Source organism: Pseudorasbora parva, chromosome 2, assembly GCF_024679245.1.
Source record: "Pseudorasbora parva isolate DD20220531a chromosome 2, ASM2467924v1, whole genome shotgun sequence".
Taxonomy (NCBI): domain Eukaryota; kingdom Metazoa; phylum Chordata; class Actinopteri; order Cypriniformes; family Gobionidae; genus Pseudorasbora; species Pseudorasbora parva.
The window spans coordinates 55,221,017-55,237,688 of record NC_090173.1 but is presented as its reverse complement, the minus strand read 5'-3'; the positions used below and the strand labels follow the sequence as shown (position 1 = coordinate 55,237,688).

At 40.9% G+C, this 16,672-nt stretch overlaps 1 protein-coding gene across 2 annotated transcripts in view; it reads right to left on the bottom strand.

The window, feature by feature from the left end:
* Positions 1-16,672, bottom strand: part of cep112 (centrosomal protein 112) — a 299,282-nt gene that overhangs the window by 73,941 nt on the left and 208,669 nt on the right. Inside the window, exons 25-27 of one of the 2 annotated variants that reach the window (XM_067424741.1) lie at positions 11,513-11,614; positions 4,699-4,763; positions 2,619-2,849 (exon numbers count right to left, since the gene is read on the bottom strand). In XM_067424741.1, coding sequence (XP_067280842.1) covers positions 2,846-2,849; positions 4,699-4,763; positions 11,513-11,614 — 171 coding nt within the window. In that variant the 3' untranslated portion in view covers positions 2,619-2,845. Of the gene's footprint in view, positions 1-2,618; positions 2,850-4,698; positions 4,764-11,512; positions 11,615-16,672 lie in introns of those variants that run through there. The other variant, XM_067424733.1, reaches the window with a different exon arrangement.

Below are 16,672 nucleotides of genomic sequence, written 5' to 3'. Positions count from 1 at the left end.
TTCAAAGCATCATAAAGTATGTTATTAAACACGCTATCATGAAACTCAGTGTGAGACTCTTATGAGGAACTACACTATGTAGAGTGCTTCAAGTCACTGAGTCACTGAGTGACATTTAAATAGAGGATAGAGAAAGATCCAAAACATTAGACATGGTTTAAATATGAATTGATTTTAACATTAATAGTTGCAGTCATGTTGGAACAGGAAGGGGCCCAAACTGTTTCCACAAAGTAGGGAGCATGAAATTGTCCAAAATGTCTTGGTATGCTGAAGCTTTAAGAGTTCCTTTCACTGGAACTAAGGGGCCAAGCCTAAGCCCTGAAAAACAACCCCACACCACAATCCCCCCTCCACCAAACTTCACACTCGGCACAATGCAGTCAGGCAAGTACCGTTCTCCTAGCAACCACCGAACCCAGACTCGTCCATGGGATTGCCAGACAGAGAAGCGTGATTGGTTACTCCAGAGAGCACGTCTCACTTCTCTAGAGTCCAGTGGCGGCTGCTTTACTCCACTGCTTCCAACGCGTTGCATTGCTCTTGGTGATGTAAAGCTTGGATGAGCTGCTCGGCCATGGAAACTCAATCCATGAAGCTCTCTACGCACTGATCTTGAGCTCATCTGAAGGCCACATGAAGTTTGGTTGTAATACGTATCACGGCACCACACTTGAGCTCCTGAGAGTGACCCATTCTTTCACAAATGTTTGTTGAAGCATCTGCATGCCTAGAGCTTGATTTATACACCTGTGACCATGGGAGCGATTGAACACCTGAACTCAATGATAGTGTGTATCAAAAGTTTAGGTGATACCACGGCACTTGTCAGAAACTCTCTGTCGGTGTGATGACTTCACAAGTGTGTGCCCATAAAAGTATTATTATTAACAATAATTTATGACAACATATGTTTTTACATTGGTTTAATTCATCAAAATAAGTTAACCAATTTTATACATTTTTTATATATCCAAAAGATTATATTTCAGATAAATTTACTTTTAAACGTTCTATTCATGAACGAATCCTAATTTTTTTTTTTTTTTTTTTTTGCACAACTGTTTTCAATATTGATAATAATCATAAATTATCATAAAAAAGTTTCTTGAGCATTAAATCCTGATTTAGAATGATTTCTGAAGGATCACGTGACACTGAAGACAGGAGGAATGATGATAAATTCATCTTTGATCACCGGAATAAATTATATTTTAATTTAATTAAAATAAATGCAGCAATTGTGAGCATAAGAGACTTCTTCTAAAAATAGAAACAATCTTACCGATCAAAAACTTTTAAACGGCAGTGTGTGTATCTATGTATATGTACATGTATGTATCTATGCATATGTATATATGTATATGTATGTATGTATCTATGCATATGTATATAAATATATATATATAGACAATACAAGTGTAATACAAGTTACTTTGTTTCCCCATTTATTGACTGACCGCTCTCCTGACCCAACGTTGAGACAAATCAGTGTGCGGAGGCGTTGTGTGTGAACATGATGGTTAGTGTAGCTCTAGGATTTACTCATCTCACTTGCACAAAAACACATTCAGTATTCCTCAAAACGAATGAATACAGTTAAATGCTAACATGTTCATTAAATATGTTAAATCAACAAATATACTTTATGTATTTAATCTCATTTTATTAAACGATATCTTTGCTGTGCCCTTTACTGTACATTTGATTTCCTTTTGCTTTTCATTTTTTTGTGTGAAAGGGCCTTTACATTTGCCAGCCCAGATGAGAAAATGTAGCGTAAAAGTAAAATAGCGCATTACTTTCAAATGAGCAGCATGCAGTGCTTCAGGGATTTCAGGAATGGCACAGCAGTGGGAGGACGACGTGCTTCAGAAAAGGTAAACACTGTGACTCTGCAGTGCTACCAAAACATGGTTTGACAAACATTTGTTCATGATTTCTGCTAAGCTAACGGATGATGGACATGATTTCATTTGAAAAGAGGATGAATAAATCTTTCACTCTGGAGAAAAACAGTTTGACCCTAATGTGAAAATGCTGAACTAACCATTTTAACAAAGAGAGAGTTAATAATTTCAATGTGCAACTATAAACTCTGGAGGTGTAACGGCACAGAAGAAAAGACTGGAGACATGACTCCTTCTGTTCAATAATAATATTAATGCTGATGTGTGTAATTGTCTCTCCTGGTCACTATAAGTTAGCCAGACTCTAAGTGTTGATGGATCTGGTGAAGAAGCTGTCAGCGATCAAAATATTTATTTTAAAGATGTTGAAAATGATAGTTTTGAGAAAACTGAGATGGTGAATATGAGGCAGATGCTGAATGTACTGGGAAATGAGCTCCGATGAGGACAGAGTATAAAACTTCTGCTCAAACTGAACCCTTTCAAACTCCAAAAGATAACATGCTTTATTTTATTCTTCTGTAATTGTTACTCTAATATCAGGAGAGATTTATACAGGTACAGGTAAGCGATTCATCTGTGTTAGAAATAGGGCCGGGTCGCGAAAGACCCGAATATGTAAGAATGATTGGCGAAACATTCATGAATTTAAGGTTAAACGAAGACTGAACAAGAAAACAACAACAATGCAAAGTCTGAAATTTAAGAAACCATTTAATAATAATGATGATAATAAAAATAACTGATGTATTTCACAGATGAACATAACAATGAATTCAACAACAAAAAATAAAAATAAATACAATGACTTGGTACATAAATATGGCTCAAAGAAATGTGGCACATAGGACGAATGCAGCGTGAAGGGAGGAGGAGGATGGGTGTGTATCAGGACGGCTCCGCATGAGGACATATTAATGCCCTAATATCACCCCCTACCTATTTAGTGAGAGAGAGAGAGGGGGGGGGGGGGGGGGGGGGTAGTGATTATGACAAATAAAAAATAAAAACATGGTTTTAAGTAGTTCATTAAATATTTTAAACATCACATTTACGCAACACAAACTCATATTCATGTAAGAAAACATGCCAGTTGAAGAATCATGGCAGAACTGGATCCAAATTAAAGGGATAGTTCACCCAAATACGTCTTCATACATAAGGAAATGGCCTCGCAAAATTTAATTTCTGAACACTTTTCCTCATGAACTTCCAGTTGCATACTGCGGTTGCATAGGCCAAGTCATTTCAGGGCAGCTTTTGTCAACAGCTGTAGTAAGATGCACATTCATCCCAATATTATTTTCTTATTATTTACATTTTTCCCCACATAATGTTAATACAATTTTATTACTCACATTTATTCAATACAATTTTTTGTGACGTTACCAAGTATCAGACTGGCTGCCTGCATTTTTCTGTGTCCTTCATTTACAAAAGACAGAGAATTTGTGATACACACAAAATGATGAACAGAAACGACTCTCGGGAAGCTGTTTTAACAATCTGAGCGCATGATCTGGAGCGCATGCCGTGGATGAATCCACTTTTACTAGTTTAACAATAGATAAACCGGTCTGAGCTCCAGGCTCATGGTGTAAAAGGGTTGTGCCTTGTCTCTTAATGAGTCATGGGTGTGTTTTGGGCGTAATGTGCAATAAACCAATCAGAGTCTCATCTCCCATTCCCTTTAAAAGCCAGTTGTGCTCGCGCCATGGAGGATTCACTGTTGACATGAGGAAAGACTGAACGCTTCTCCAGAGAGGAGTCCTTTTATTTTAATATTTAAAGTGTGTGTGTGCTGCTGCGCGTCCCTGTGTGTGTAATAATCAGAGTGTCTGTGTGTTGTGCTCCGCCTATAGGCTCATATTACTAACACACTCTTTAAATAACACTAAAATACTGCACTATTGCCTTTAGAGCGGGTTTGTGTTGGTCAATGGCTCAGTCGTTTTCAGTTCCTCAAAATAGCAACGCTCCAACAATGCTCCTGAACACTCCTGGTTCACCGGGTGTACAATAGGGCCCTAGGGCAGATTTTTTTTCTCTAAACACCAAAACTTTTCAATAGTAACTTCCCAGAAGGCTCTGACGGCATCAGTGCTGCATCAGTGAGTCCTTACTGTCCTCAGGTCAGTGCAACACACACAGGCCCTGTTTGTAGCTGGCATTGAGTGGCAACCCTCGGGTGGTCCGATCACGAGTGCTCAGGCGAGACACAACAACTTTCCGTCTTGATTTCATCACTAGATATATTATTCACTACAAGTGCACTGTGAGTGCAACACAAGAAAGAAAGTGCTCTTTCTCAGGCGGTCCCAGCTGTAAACACTGAACGATTAAAGTGAAAGACATCTGACATGGCGTCTCAACTCAATCTCGATCTCAACTCCCCTGGTTCTTTATTATGAAGCTCAGTCAGCACATCCGCAGTCCCATGCATGCTGATCATGAAACTGGACAGCACTTGTGAACATCACAAGCTCCTGTCAGGCTGTTAGGCAACATCTTGGCATCAAGTGGCACAGGTTTACTTTGTATGACCTCTTAACAGCATGTAAAAACAAACTGCGATTGGACCCTTTGTGTATCCGTAATTACACTGTACCCAAACGCCAACGCAAAGGGGGTGTCACAATCATTCTGGCACAATATGTATATATATATATATATATATATATATATATATATATATATATATATATATATATATATATATATATATATATACACAGACAAAACACAGCTGACACACTGAATGAATGTGGATAAATGTCCAGGCCCTCACCTCCTGATGTGGCCAGCATCTAGTTGCTCCTGTAAGACTGACGCTCTCTTCTGCAGGAAGCTGACCTGCAGACAAAACACAGCTCAAGCTTAGTGGGACATGGGAAAAATACTGGTGTGGGATTTGATTTTTGGTAACACTTCATTTTACAGAGTGTTTGTTACACATATTACCTGTAGTTAACGACAACAACAATCTAATAACAGTAAATTATTCATAACTACATGCAACAACCCCTAAATCAAACCCTAACCCCAAAGTAAGTACATGTTAAATAAAATGGACTGCAATTTTTACTCAGAAATTGCTAGTAAATTTCACAAATATGTATGCTATGTGAAGTTTTGAAGTAGAAATAATAAAATTGTATTTTCTTGTAAAACAATAAACTTTGTTTTCAATTTATAGATTTAAAAGAAAAATACAAAATACAATATATTTAGAAAAATATTGGGACACCCCTCCAAATCACTGAGATCAGGTGTTCAATCGCTCCCATGGCCACAGGGGTACAAATCAAGCACTAGCCATTTCCGGTATAGTCGCCCGAACCGGAGCAAAGAGGGGCTAATGTGTATAATTAAATACTAACGTGATCTCTTCCCTCAGTGCTGGAGTTCAAGCCAACACAGGCCATCTGTGAACATGTGGTGTTTGTGTGTGTGTGTGTATTGTACAAACACACACGATTAGGTGAGACTTTGTCTTGTCTACTTTCATCTGTTTACTAAGTTGTTTATTTGTTGCATGCTCAAGGTGTGGTTGTGATTTATTTACTTTCCCACAGACAACGTCTAATCATACACCATATATTGCCAAAAGTATTGGGACATGCCTCCAGATCATTGAGTTCGGTGTTCAATCACTCCCATGGCCACAGGTGTATAAATCAAGCTCTAGGCATGCAGACACTTCTATAAACATTTGTGAAAGAATGGGTCGCTCTCAGGTAATTCAAGCGTGGTGCCGTGATTGGTTGCCATCTGTGCAATAAGTCCATTCGGTAAATTTCCTCACTACTAAATATTCCACACTTAACTGGTAGTGGTATCATAACAAAGTGGAAGCAAAGCCATGAAGTGAAAATCACAGAGCGGGGTCAGCGCATGCTGAGGGTCACAGTGCACAAAACCGCCAACTTTCTGCAGAGTTAATAGCTACAGACCTCCAAACTTCATGTGGCCTTCAGATGAGCTCAAGATCAGTGCGTAGAGAGCTTCATGGATTGAGTTTCCATGGCCGAGCAGCTCATCCAAGCCTTACATCACCAAGAGCAATGTAAAGCGTGGGATGCAGTGGAGTAAAGCAGCCGCCACTGGACTCTAGAGCAGTGAGACGTGTTCTCTGGAGTGACCAATCACACTTCACTGTCTGACAATCCCATGGACGAGTCTGGGTTTGGTGCTTGCCAGAAGAACAGTACTTTCCTGACTGCATTGTGCTGAGTGTAAAGTTTGGTGGATAGGGGGTTATGGTGTGGGGTTGTTTTTCAGAGGTTGGGCTTGTTCCCTTAGTTCCAGTGAAAGGAACTCTTAATGCTTCAGCATACCAAGACATTTTGGACAATTTCATACTCCCAACTTTGTGGAAACAGTTTGGGGATGCCCCTTCCTGTTCCAACATGACTGCACAAGTGCACAAATCGTCGGTCCATAAAGACATGGATGAGTGAGTTTGGTGTGGAGGAACTTGACTGGCCTGCACAGAGTCCTGAGCTCAACCCGATAGATCAGCTTTGGGATGAATTAGAGCGGAGACTGAGAGCCAGGCCTTCTCGTCCAACATCAGTGCCTGACCTCACAAATGCGCTTCTAGAAGAGCGGTCAAAAATATCCCATAAACACACTCCTAAACCTTGAGGAAAGCCTTCCCAGAAGAGCTGAAGCTGTTAGAGCTGCAAAGGGTGGGCCAACTCCATATTAAACCCTACGGATTAAGAATGGGATGTCATTAAAGTTCATGTGGATGTAAAGGCAGTGTCCCAAAACTTTTGGCAGTTGTATGTTTATATTATATAAAGAACCACTTACACTGTATCCAAACCAGGTAGGCTTCATCACTTGAAATGGTTACGTTTTCCATGCATTGACAACAAAACCATTTACATTAGGGTCATGTTTAAACAATCTCAGAGCATTATGGGCCAAGCTTCTAGTTTTCTGGAAGATCCCTTTACAGTCTAACAGTTACTTTGACCTTGTAACAATAGTGTGTAACACAAATGTTTACAGTATACATTACAGCAATGAAGTGAGCAAAATCATTTTTTATTCCCTCTTAAAGGAATGGCCTTTGTGAATTCTGGCTTTTTTCAATTTTTTTTGTATGAGCCTGAAAAGAATGTACATTGTTCTGCAACGATTTTCCAGGAAACAAAGATACACAGAGCAAACCTCAAAGCAAATCTAATGTTACCATCCTTGCAAATGCATGCCTCTGACTCTGAAAAGAATGACTATGGTTAGATTCCTCAACTGCCGCTGGTTTTGTTAAAATAATGCACTGCAATGTGCAATGCTCAAAATATTCAAGGACACTGGAGGCCACGCTGGTCACCAATTACAAAGCATAAACATATCAGATCACAGAGCTGTGGCTGCGATCCCAAAAGAATCTAGTCCGAGCTATTCAGAGGCGTGCGCCAGGGTCTTTGAACTGTGATCTCGAAATGTTGTTTGAGGGGCCCCCGGACCATGCCTGACAAAAAGGAGCTATTGTTTAGATTCGAAATGTTTAACAAAAATGCTCTTGCCACAGACTCATGTAGAACAAGACCGACTGTAACTAATAAGACCCTGGCCGGAGCCCTTGAAGCCTGTATTAATGTGGTTGGCGGGTGTAATTGCACATAAGGAGATGAACCGGACCGGCGACTTCAAAGCCCCGTGGCCAAATTAGATCCATGTCTATGGAGGAACTCGCAGCACTTGTTACCCCCTCCCCTTCCCAAGGAATCAAATAAACAAGAGCCACTTGAGTTCAAAGACGTGAGGTCTGACTGCTCGGCATTATTAGCTGAGGGACAGGAAGCATGATGCTGCGATCGCACACAAGACACCAAATGTGGGGTTACTGAACAGGACCGATCACGTGCAGAGCCACAGGACTGCAAAAGGCATTCTGTAGATTAACAACGGCTGGTCCTTACGAATGAATGACTTTAAAACACGATAAAAACAATCAGTGTGCATGTATATAATGTGTGCATATGTATGGGTATACATATGTATATGTATTGGCTAAATGTCGTCATGCCTCTCCATTCTGCAATATGTTTAATACTATATAATATTTTTTTTTTATTCAAGGAGTCGATGTGGCAGGTGAGGTGGGATGAGGGAGAGTCTTTGTGAGTGTAAATGTCCCTGTGCTGTATTATCTTTGTCTTTGTCTGAGATGTTTCATCTTAAACTTGCACGACTCTGGCTACATTTCTGCAAAACCTGAAATATGTTGTTTTAGGGTATATTTCGAGTACTAAATGTTTACATAAAAGAAACTGTTAAAGGAATAGTTCACCCAAAAATGAAAATGTGATGTTTATTTGCTTACCCCCAGTTCATCCAACATGTAGGTGTGTTTGTTTCTTCAGTTGAACACAAATGAAGATTTTTAACTCCAACCGTTGATGTGTGCCAGTCATATAATGCATGTGAATGGATAACAACTCTATGAGAGCAAAAAAAAAACATGCTTAGACAACATGCACAACGAGCTCTGTGGCTCATGACGACACACTGATGTCTTAAGACACAAAACGTTTAGTTTGTGTGAGAAATCGAGCCGTTTTTACCTCAAATACAACGCTATATCTAACAGCCTGGAACGCGCTTCACTTCCGGTAAGGAAGGTCACACAACTCACACAAACGGATCATTTTGTGTCTTAAGACATCGATGTGTCGTCACGAGCAGCAGGGCTCGTTGTGCATGTTGTCTAAGCATGTTTTTTTTTTTGCTCTCATAGAATTGTTACCCATTCACATGATCATATGACCTACAAACAGCAACGGTTGGAGTTAAAAATCTTCATTTGTGTTCTACTAAAGAAACAAACACACCTGCATGTTGGATGCCCTGGGGGTAAGCAGATAAACATCACATTCTCATTTTGGGTGAACTATCACTTTAAACGTGACTGCAAAAAACAGCACATTCAAGGAACTATTTTAGCGATCTGAGCGGATCCGAAACAGATGACACAGGTGCACTTAGTCCAAATCCACTTTTGCGAGTTTAACATCGTCATGCGCTCCAGGCACATGGTCCAAAACAGTTGTCCCTAGTGTCTTAATGCGTCATGGGTGTGTTTTGGGCGTAACATGCCCAATAAACAATAAACCAATCAGACTCTCATCTCCCATTCCCTTTAAAAGCCAGTTGTGCTCGCGCCATGACGGATTCACTATTATTTATTGTGTGTGTGCTGCTGCGTGCACCGCCTATAGGCTCATATTACTAACACACTCTTTAAATAACACTAAAATACTGCACTATTGCCTTTAGAGCAGGTTTGTGTTGGTCAATGGCTCAGTCGTTTTCAGTTCCTCAAAATATTATCGCACCAACAATGCTCCTGAACACTCCTGGTTTTCAGACTATGCAAAAAAGTCTTTATTGATTGATAATTGGCCACTTTACTCATTATTTGGGTATAAGGGATCATAAGTTGTTGGTGTTTTACATCCTTTGGAGTTTATTTCAGCCATAAACGGCAGTGAATTGTATGTACAGGTACGTTTTTGCAGTTTTACAAGAATGCCTTGAAAATACGTGAGTTTTTTCCCCAATGATTTATGTTTTTAGTGTGTGAGGTCTAGAGTAGCTGAGTCTTCAAGCTTTGTTTGGATGTGGTTGGGGTGTTAGTTGTTCTCATAGCTGCTGGGAGTTGGTTCCACCACTGAGGAATAAAGATCAGAAGTGCCATGATCTGGACAAAACATGGAGTCTTCATGTGGAGAAAAGGGAGAGCTGTGTGGCCAGAATTAGTTAATTGTAGCCAGGCTTGGGTGAGCTGTTTGATGATGTGTTGAATGGGATGCGTTGGCTTTTGTGATTTGCACGCAATAAGAAGGAACTGGCAGCAGTAATATTTTAATAATTTGTTACATTTATAAAGTGCTTTTCTGGGTACTCAAATCGCTATACATGGAGGGGGGGTCTCCTCAACCACCACCATGTGCAGTATCCACCTGGATAATGATACAGCAGCCATATTGCGCCAGACCCCCACCACACACCAGCTGATTGGTGGAGAGGAGCCAGTCAGTATATGGGGATTATTAGGAGGCCATGATTGACAGAGGCCATTGGGCAAATTTGGCCTGTTTTTTTGTCCTACTCCTTCATCAGTTTGCTAACCCTCCTATGTAGGGTCGTGGGGATGGTGGAGCCAATCCCAGTGTCTCAGGCCATAGGCAGGGAAACAGGGATGGATGGCCAGTCGTCACATTGTATGACATTGTACTGTCACAATTAACTTGTTGTTTCAAACCTGTATTAAGTTCTTTCTTCTGTTACATAAAATAAAATATTTTGAAGAATGTTGGTAACCAAACAGTTGCTGGTCCCCACTGACTACCATAGTATGGGAAAAAATTACTATGGAAGTCAATGGTGCCAGTCAACTCACTCTTCAAAATGTCTTTTATGTTCAGCACAAGATAGAAATTGATACAGGTTTAGAATTTTTTTATTCCTTGGGCCCTATTTTAGCAATCTGAGCACATGGTCTGAAGCTAGCAACACCAAGGTCATGGGTTCGATTCCCAGGGAAAGCAAGAATTGACAAAAATGTAAAATGTGTACCTTGAATGCAATGTAAGTCGCTTTGGATAAAAGCGTCTGCCAAATGCGTAAATGTAAATGTGTAATAATCAGAGTGTATGTGTGTTTTGCTCCGCCTATAGGCTCATATTACTAACACACCCTTTAAATAACACTAAAATACTGCACTATTGACTTTAGAGCAGGTTTGTGTTGGTCAATGGCTCAGTCGTTTTCAGTTCCTTAAAATAGCAACGCTCCAACAATGCTCCTGAACACTCCTGGTTTTCAGACCAGACGCCCATGGGGGAACAGATGCGCCAGCACATTTGATATTTAAACTACGTGCAGCTAGACGTAAAAAAGGATAACTCTGTCAGGCCTAAACTAGCAGAAAACACTTGCGTCGTGCCTGGCATCACATTGTGCCGGGTGTATGATAGGGCCCCTTGTTTCCAACAAAATCTAAACTTAATTTGGAATAAATAAAGCACAAAGTGAAATGAAGCAAACACTTAACTGGACTTTAACTGCTTTAAGCAATCTGATATAAATGGGAGAGGAGCTGCAGTGGTCCTAGCACTGAACCACGTGGTCCTCAGTGGGGATGGGAAAGGTTGGAGAGAATAGTAATGTACTACAGATAAACTGAGATATTTATTTTGGTGAGTGGTCATATAAGAAGTGAAATAATGTTCATCCAGTTGGTCATTACCACAAAATAAACTCCACCGCTTCACATGCCAATCAAACCGTCTGGGGTTATTTTGCGATAATGAGTGATGTACTACAATTCTCCGCCTGTTTTCCCCGGACAGTTTGCAGGAAGCAGAATTATCATCCAGTAATCCAGGAATTATCCGTTATAATGCACATCATCCTGTCTATATATAAGAGATCCAGGTGTGTTTATGAATCGGTTGAGATCGAGTTCATGTATATGAAACTATGTAATGTCCAGATGTGTCTGTTGGTGGTTTTTCTGACCTGCCAGTTTGTGTGTGTGTGTCCAGTGGGAGCTCTTGTGGCGTGTGTATTTGTTTGATCACCTGTGACTTAAGCGAGGTGATGGTGTCCTCCAGCTCCTGCTGCAGCTCTGCAGGCATCAGGCCTTTGATCTTCAACTCACACTCCTGACGGACACGTGTGATCTACATGAGAAGAGATGGGAAGAGTTTAAAAATGGCCAGTAATAACAGCTCCATCAGGCTGTCAAACACTGCGGTCAGTCGTCACTAAACTATAACTGTGGCTAGACCACCGCAAGCTAAAGCAAGTACAAACTATACACATGTATATTGTATGAATACACAAGTTCGGTTAGGTATCCCCCTCAAACACACATACACACACACACTCAAGTAGAGAGACACTTTTTGTCAACAAATTGAGGAATTAACAAGACATGCTTCACGGAAGATACAGCAAGGTCACGTCTAGAGGGGGATCTTTGAGAGCTTTCAGAGAAAAGACAAAACTATGCCTTTTTCTAAATGGACTGCATTTATATAGCGCTTTTATCCAAAGCGCTTTACATTTTGCCTCACATTCACCCATTCATACACCGACGGTGATGTCAGCCATGTAAGGCGCCATCCAGCTCGTCGGGAGCAGCTGGGGTTAGGTGTCTTGCTCATGGACACTTCAACACTTGGTCAGGTGGAACCGGGGATTGAACCACCAACCTTCCGGTTTGTAGACAACCTACATGAACCACTGAGCCACTGCCACCCCTTTTCTAAGGCCAAACTGATAAGAGTCTACGTTTAATTTGTCACCTGGACATCTGTACCATGGTTAGTGCTGCAATTGTGCATGTATCTGTACCGAAACAAATCAATGTAAGTCTCTTGGTGCGGTACACACGAATACATTTTATCGCTTGTTGCGGCATCGTGTCAGGTTAGGACATGGTTTTAGACCAAGGCCATGTGTCTACCAAAGCGTTTTTAGCCTTTAGTTGAGACGCTTTGCTTGCTATGATACGGAATATCAGTGTTACTAGCATCTCATTTTACAGAGTTTGTTTCTGTATAGACCCCTTCACGGGTGACGTCACAGGAACATTCACAGTTCACAGTGCGCATGTCGGGGTCAGAAAGTTCATTCCAGATAAGTTCACTTCACACAAAAAGATTTTGGAATGAGATGGCTAACTGTAGCGTTTAGTCCACTGTCTAAAATAGCCTAATTTAGAGATCACTTTTTGTTTCAACAACTTCGATCGGTTAACATTGGTACGGTCAACCATCGGTCAAACGGTCATCGGTTAACATCCCTAACATGAAATACTCTGTAGTTTTGTATTGTAATGTTGGGCTAGTCTATGCTGGTTTTAAGAATGTACCAGTCTTTCTTAAAGGCAAGTTTAGTGAATGTGAGAATGTAAGACGATTTCTAGTCTTGGTCTTAAGGGGTCTGGTATTGGTCTGGGTTTAGGTCTTAAGGGATCTGGGTCTTGACTCCAGCTCTGGCTCCTCTGGCTTTGATCTGCTGGCTGTGTCACAGACACTGAGGTCTCTGGCAGGCTCTGTCCACCATATTAAGTTAAAAACGTCTTAATATTCGCCTTGTTTGAGGGAACAGAGGCGCAACAAGAAAGATGATTGCCTTTCCTAAAATAATTTTCCTGTTGTGGATTTAACTGATTGTTCTGGCTTTCTATAATTAATCTTTCAGGGTACAATGAAAGGATTGGAAGCCACTTCAAAGAGGAAGAGTATACATTATCTGAACACAGCTCTCTGTTCTTTTTTTGTCCCACAGCGAGCTGTAGACCAGGCCTTTGCCACGTAGCCAATTGTCCCCATTTGCTGCCCCCCTTTTCATTTGACAAGATGTGTCAATCAATTTACATATTTCTTATGTCTGAGTGAATTTAACCCACATGAACTGCAGCACTGGCTATCGAGACAACTCCGAGCTGACCGTATTTGGTCCAGGGGCTCTTGAGACCTAGTGGTTGATGCTGGACTCATAACAGCATGTTGTATTGCTCTACACAAGCCTCCGAACCCAAAGACTTTATCTCAATTACCCTCTTCATCATACGCATTCCATACAACACAGCTAGGACACATTACAGCAGACGTAGCCCTGCGTACTGTATCGGGAGGCCCACGTGTAATTGAAGTCGACATGCCATGAATGTTTTCCTCAGAGAGTGGGAGGTAAAGGCATCTGTGAGGGAAAGGAAACGGTGGGAGTGGATTTCATATACAGCTTCTTAAGAATAGGAGCCATCATGGTGCACTGTGTCTGGCTACATACAGCTTTCTCTGCACAACCGTATTCAGCACGAGATGTAGCAAAGGAAAGGCGGCTTTTGGCAGCTGAATGCTAACAGCACCTTGGCTAAACGGACTTGTAAGAGTGGGTTGATAGAGGGTTTACTATTGGTGTTAATGCATGAGATTGTGGAGGACCCTTCAATAGCTGAACGCTCACCTTTGGCAAAGTGTCAGTGATTAGAAGAGGATTGGCCTTTATTTATAACGGCAGCTCTGTGTGGAGTTTTTAATGTACTTTTAATTGAATTATATTTTAGGCCAGTGGAGACGAAGAGGCCAGTGGAGTTTGCACATGCTAACCTTGAGACTTTATTAGGCCCTATATACTCCAAGAAGCCCATATCTATTATCCGGTTCACTAGTTAGCCCTTATAGGCTAATTGTCTTCACTGAATAATGTTTTAAACTTTGTATGAGTGTTAAACAAATGCAATGGTTAGAAATTTGACATCCCCGCTTCCTGATCAGGTAGCTCACAAACTGCTGTCAATTAGCAATCAAGATTAAAGGGTTAGTTCACCCAAAAATTAAATTGATGTCATTAACTCCTCCCCCTAATGTCGTTCCACACCCGTAAGACCTCCGTTCATCTTCACACACAGTTTAAGATATTTTATATTTCCGGGTTTGTTTTCGATCCTCAAATAAAGATTTGAACGGTTATGAATCAGCGTATTGATTCATGATTCAGATCATGTGTCAAACTGCTGAAATCACATGACATTGGCAACCCGAATCATGAATCAATCCGCTGACTCATGACCGTTTGAATCTTTATTTGATGATTGAACACAAATGCGGAAGAGAAGACAATGCTGAATAAAGTCGTAGTTTTTGTTATTTTTGGACCAAAATGTATTTTTGATGCTTCAAGAGACTCTAATTAACCCACTGATGTCCCATATGGACTACTGCGATGATGTTTTTATTCCCTTTCTGGACATGGACAGTATAGTGTGCATACACTTGCATACGCTCTCGGACTAAATATAAAATATCTTAAACTGTGTCTGAAGATGAACGGAGGTCTTACGGGTGTGGAACGACATTAGGAGGAGGAGTTAATGACATCAATTTCATTTTTGGGTGAACTAACCCTTTAACTCTAATTAACTCTATATTAGGGGTGTAGCGGTACATGTATTCGTCCTGAAGCGTCAGGGTACGGGTGCATACAGTCAGATGACGAATACAGTCGGTCACAGGCGATCCACACTCCAGTCCAGAAGGGGGCACTCTTGGTAAAGCAACGCTGTTTGCTCACCGCCACTACAAAAGAAGAAGAGACGATCTATGCACCAACCCAAAACAAGAGTTCATATGGCACACAAGAGCTTGCTAGAAGCCTATCCGCTGAGTTTCCTTTCATTTTTGTGACATGCTCCACTAACTTCACCGACCGGGGCGGCAGAAAGCAGCATCCTGTTTGTTTTCTTTATTTTACAAAAGCACAATATTTTGTTTTTATTGTGTCTGTATGACCATAAATAACAGAGCATCTAAGTTGTTTCCGCTGTTATAATGAGACAAAATCATTTGGCATTGTGCCGTTTTGTGTCATGGAAGTCCCACTAAAGTCCAGTGATGAAATATGCGTGTCCTGGAAATCTCCAATGTCGATGGCACTTTTTCTCCTTCTCGCTAATCTTTCTGTGAGCTCTTAAAAAAACGTAATATTGAAGCATCCGCCATTGTTACCGCATGTCAATGAACTCTCACGCACATAGAAAACTACTATCTGCACAAGTTCTATTTATTTTGCACTTAGTTTTGTAGCTGATTTTGACCAAATAACTTTTTTAAATCAGCCCTAAAAAAATAATAATATGCAAAGAGTGCATTCTGTTCACTTCTTAGTGCTTAATACACTAAAGGAGGCTGTACTGCACCAACTACAGAACTAAATGCCTCAAATCAACTGTAATTTGCACTACTGTCAGTTCAAAATAAATTAAAAGAAAACTAGCATTGGGGATTTGTTGCTTTTTTTTCAAACTCATATCAAACTGTGATCCCAAAACCAAGGTACGTATCGAATAGTGACTTCTGTGTACCGCTACACCCCTACTATATATGGAAAACAAGTATCTATCTTATATGTCTGGTTTGTTTAGCAATACCAGTTTTCAAATCGTGTCAGGATGCTAGATGCTTTTGCAGAAAGTCCTGACACCTGTGCTACAGAAAGCTGACAGAAAAGCCGCCTTGATACCATGTCTGACAAACGACAGAGCGGAAGTCATTCATTTCCAATGGAGAGTTACGTGGATTTCAGGCTATATGCTGATTTTTTTTGGATCCGATTCGAGCTTTGGGTATGTTGAAATATTTCAGCTTTTGTGGCTGAACTGTATGCAACCGCCTGACTGTGTGTTGTTATGTGATATATTCTAATCAAAACTACTGCAAGGTGAGAATTACCAGTGTATTTGCACAAAAACAACTACGAGACAGATTTACTAACAGCTTGCGTCAGTGCCTTTTAACAGGGTAATTTACTAAGGTTTGCGCTTGTCAGTTTACTGGTGTTTGTGGCATTATTTACAAAGGCACGTCTTAAACCAGACGCTAATTTGCGCTGCTCTCGGTGGATTGCGTTGGTCATTATGGAAATGATCCGGTTCTGTGTTCTTTAATTTGCGTGTTGTCAGTAGATCATGTGCAGAAATGTCCACTCCCATCTGTGCTTTTATGAAACTTTGCTCTCACGCTAATTTGTTAAATCTATATAGCGCTTTTCAAGGCACCCAAAGCGCTTTACATTGAAGGGGGGATCTCCTCAAACCACCACCAATGTGCAGCACCACCGGGATGATGAGACGGCAGCCATATTGTGCCAGAACGCTCACCACACACCAGCTGATTGGTGGAGAGGAGACCGAGTGATGAAGCCAGTCAGTGTATGGGGATTATTAGGAG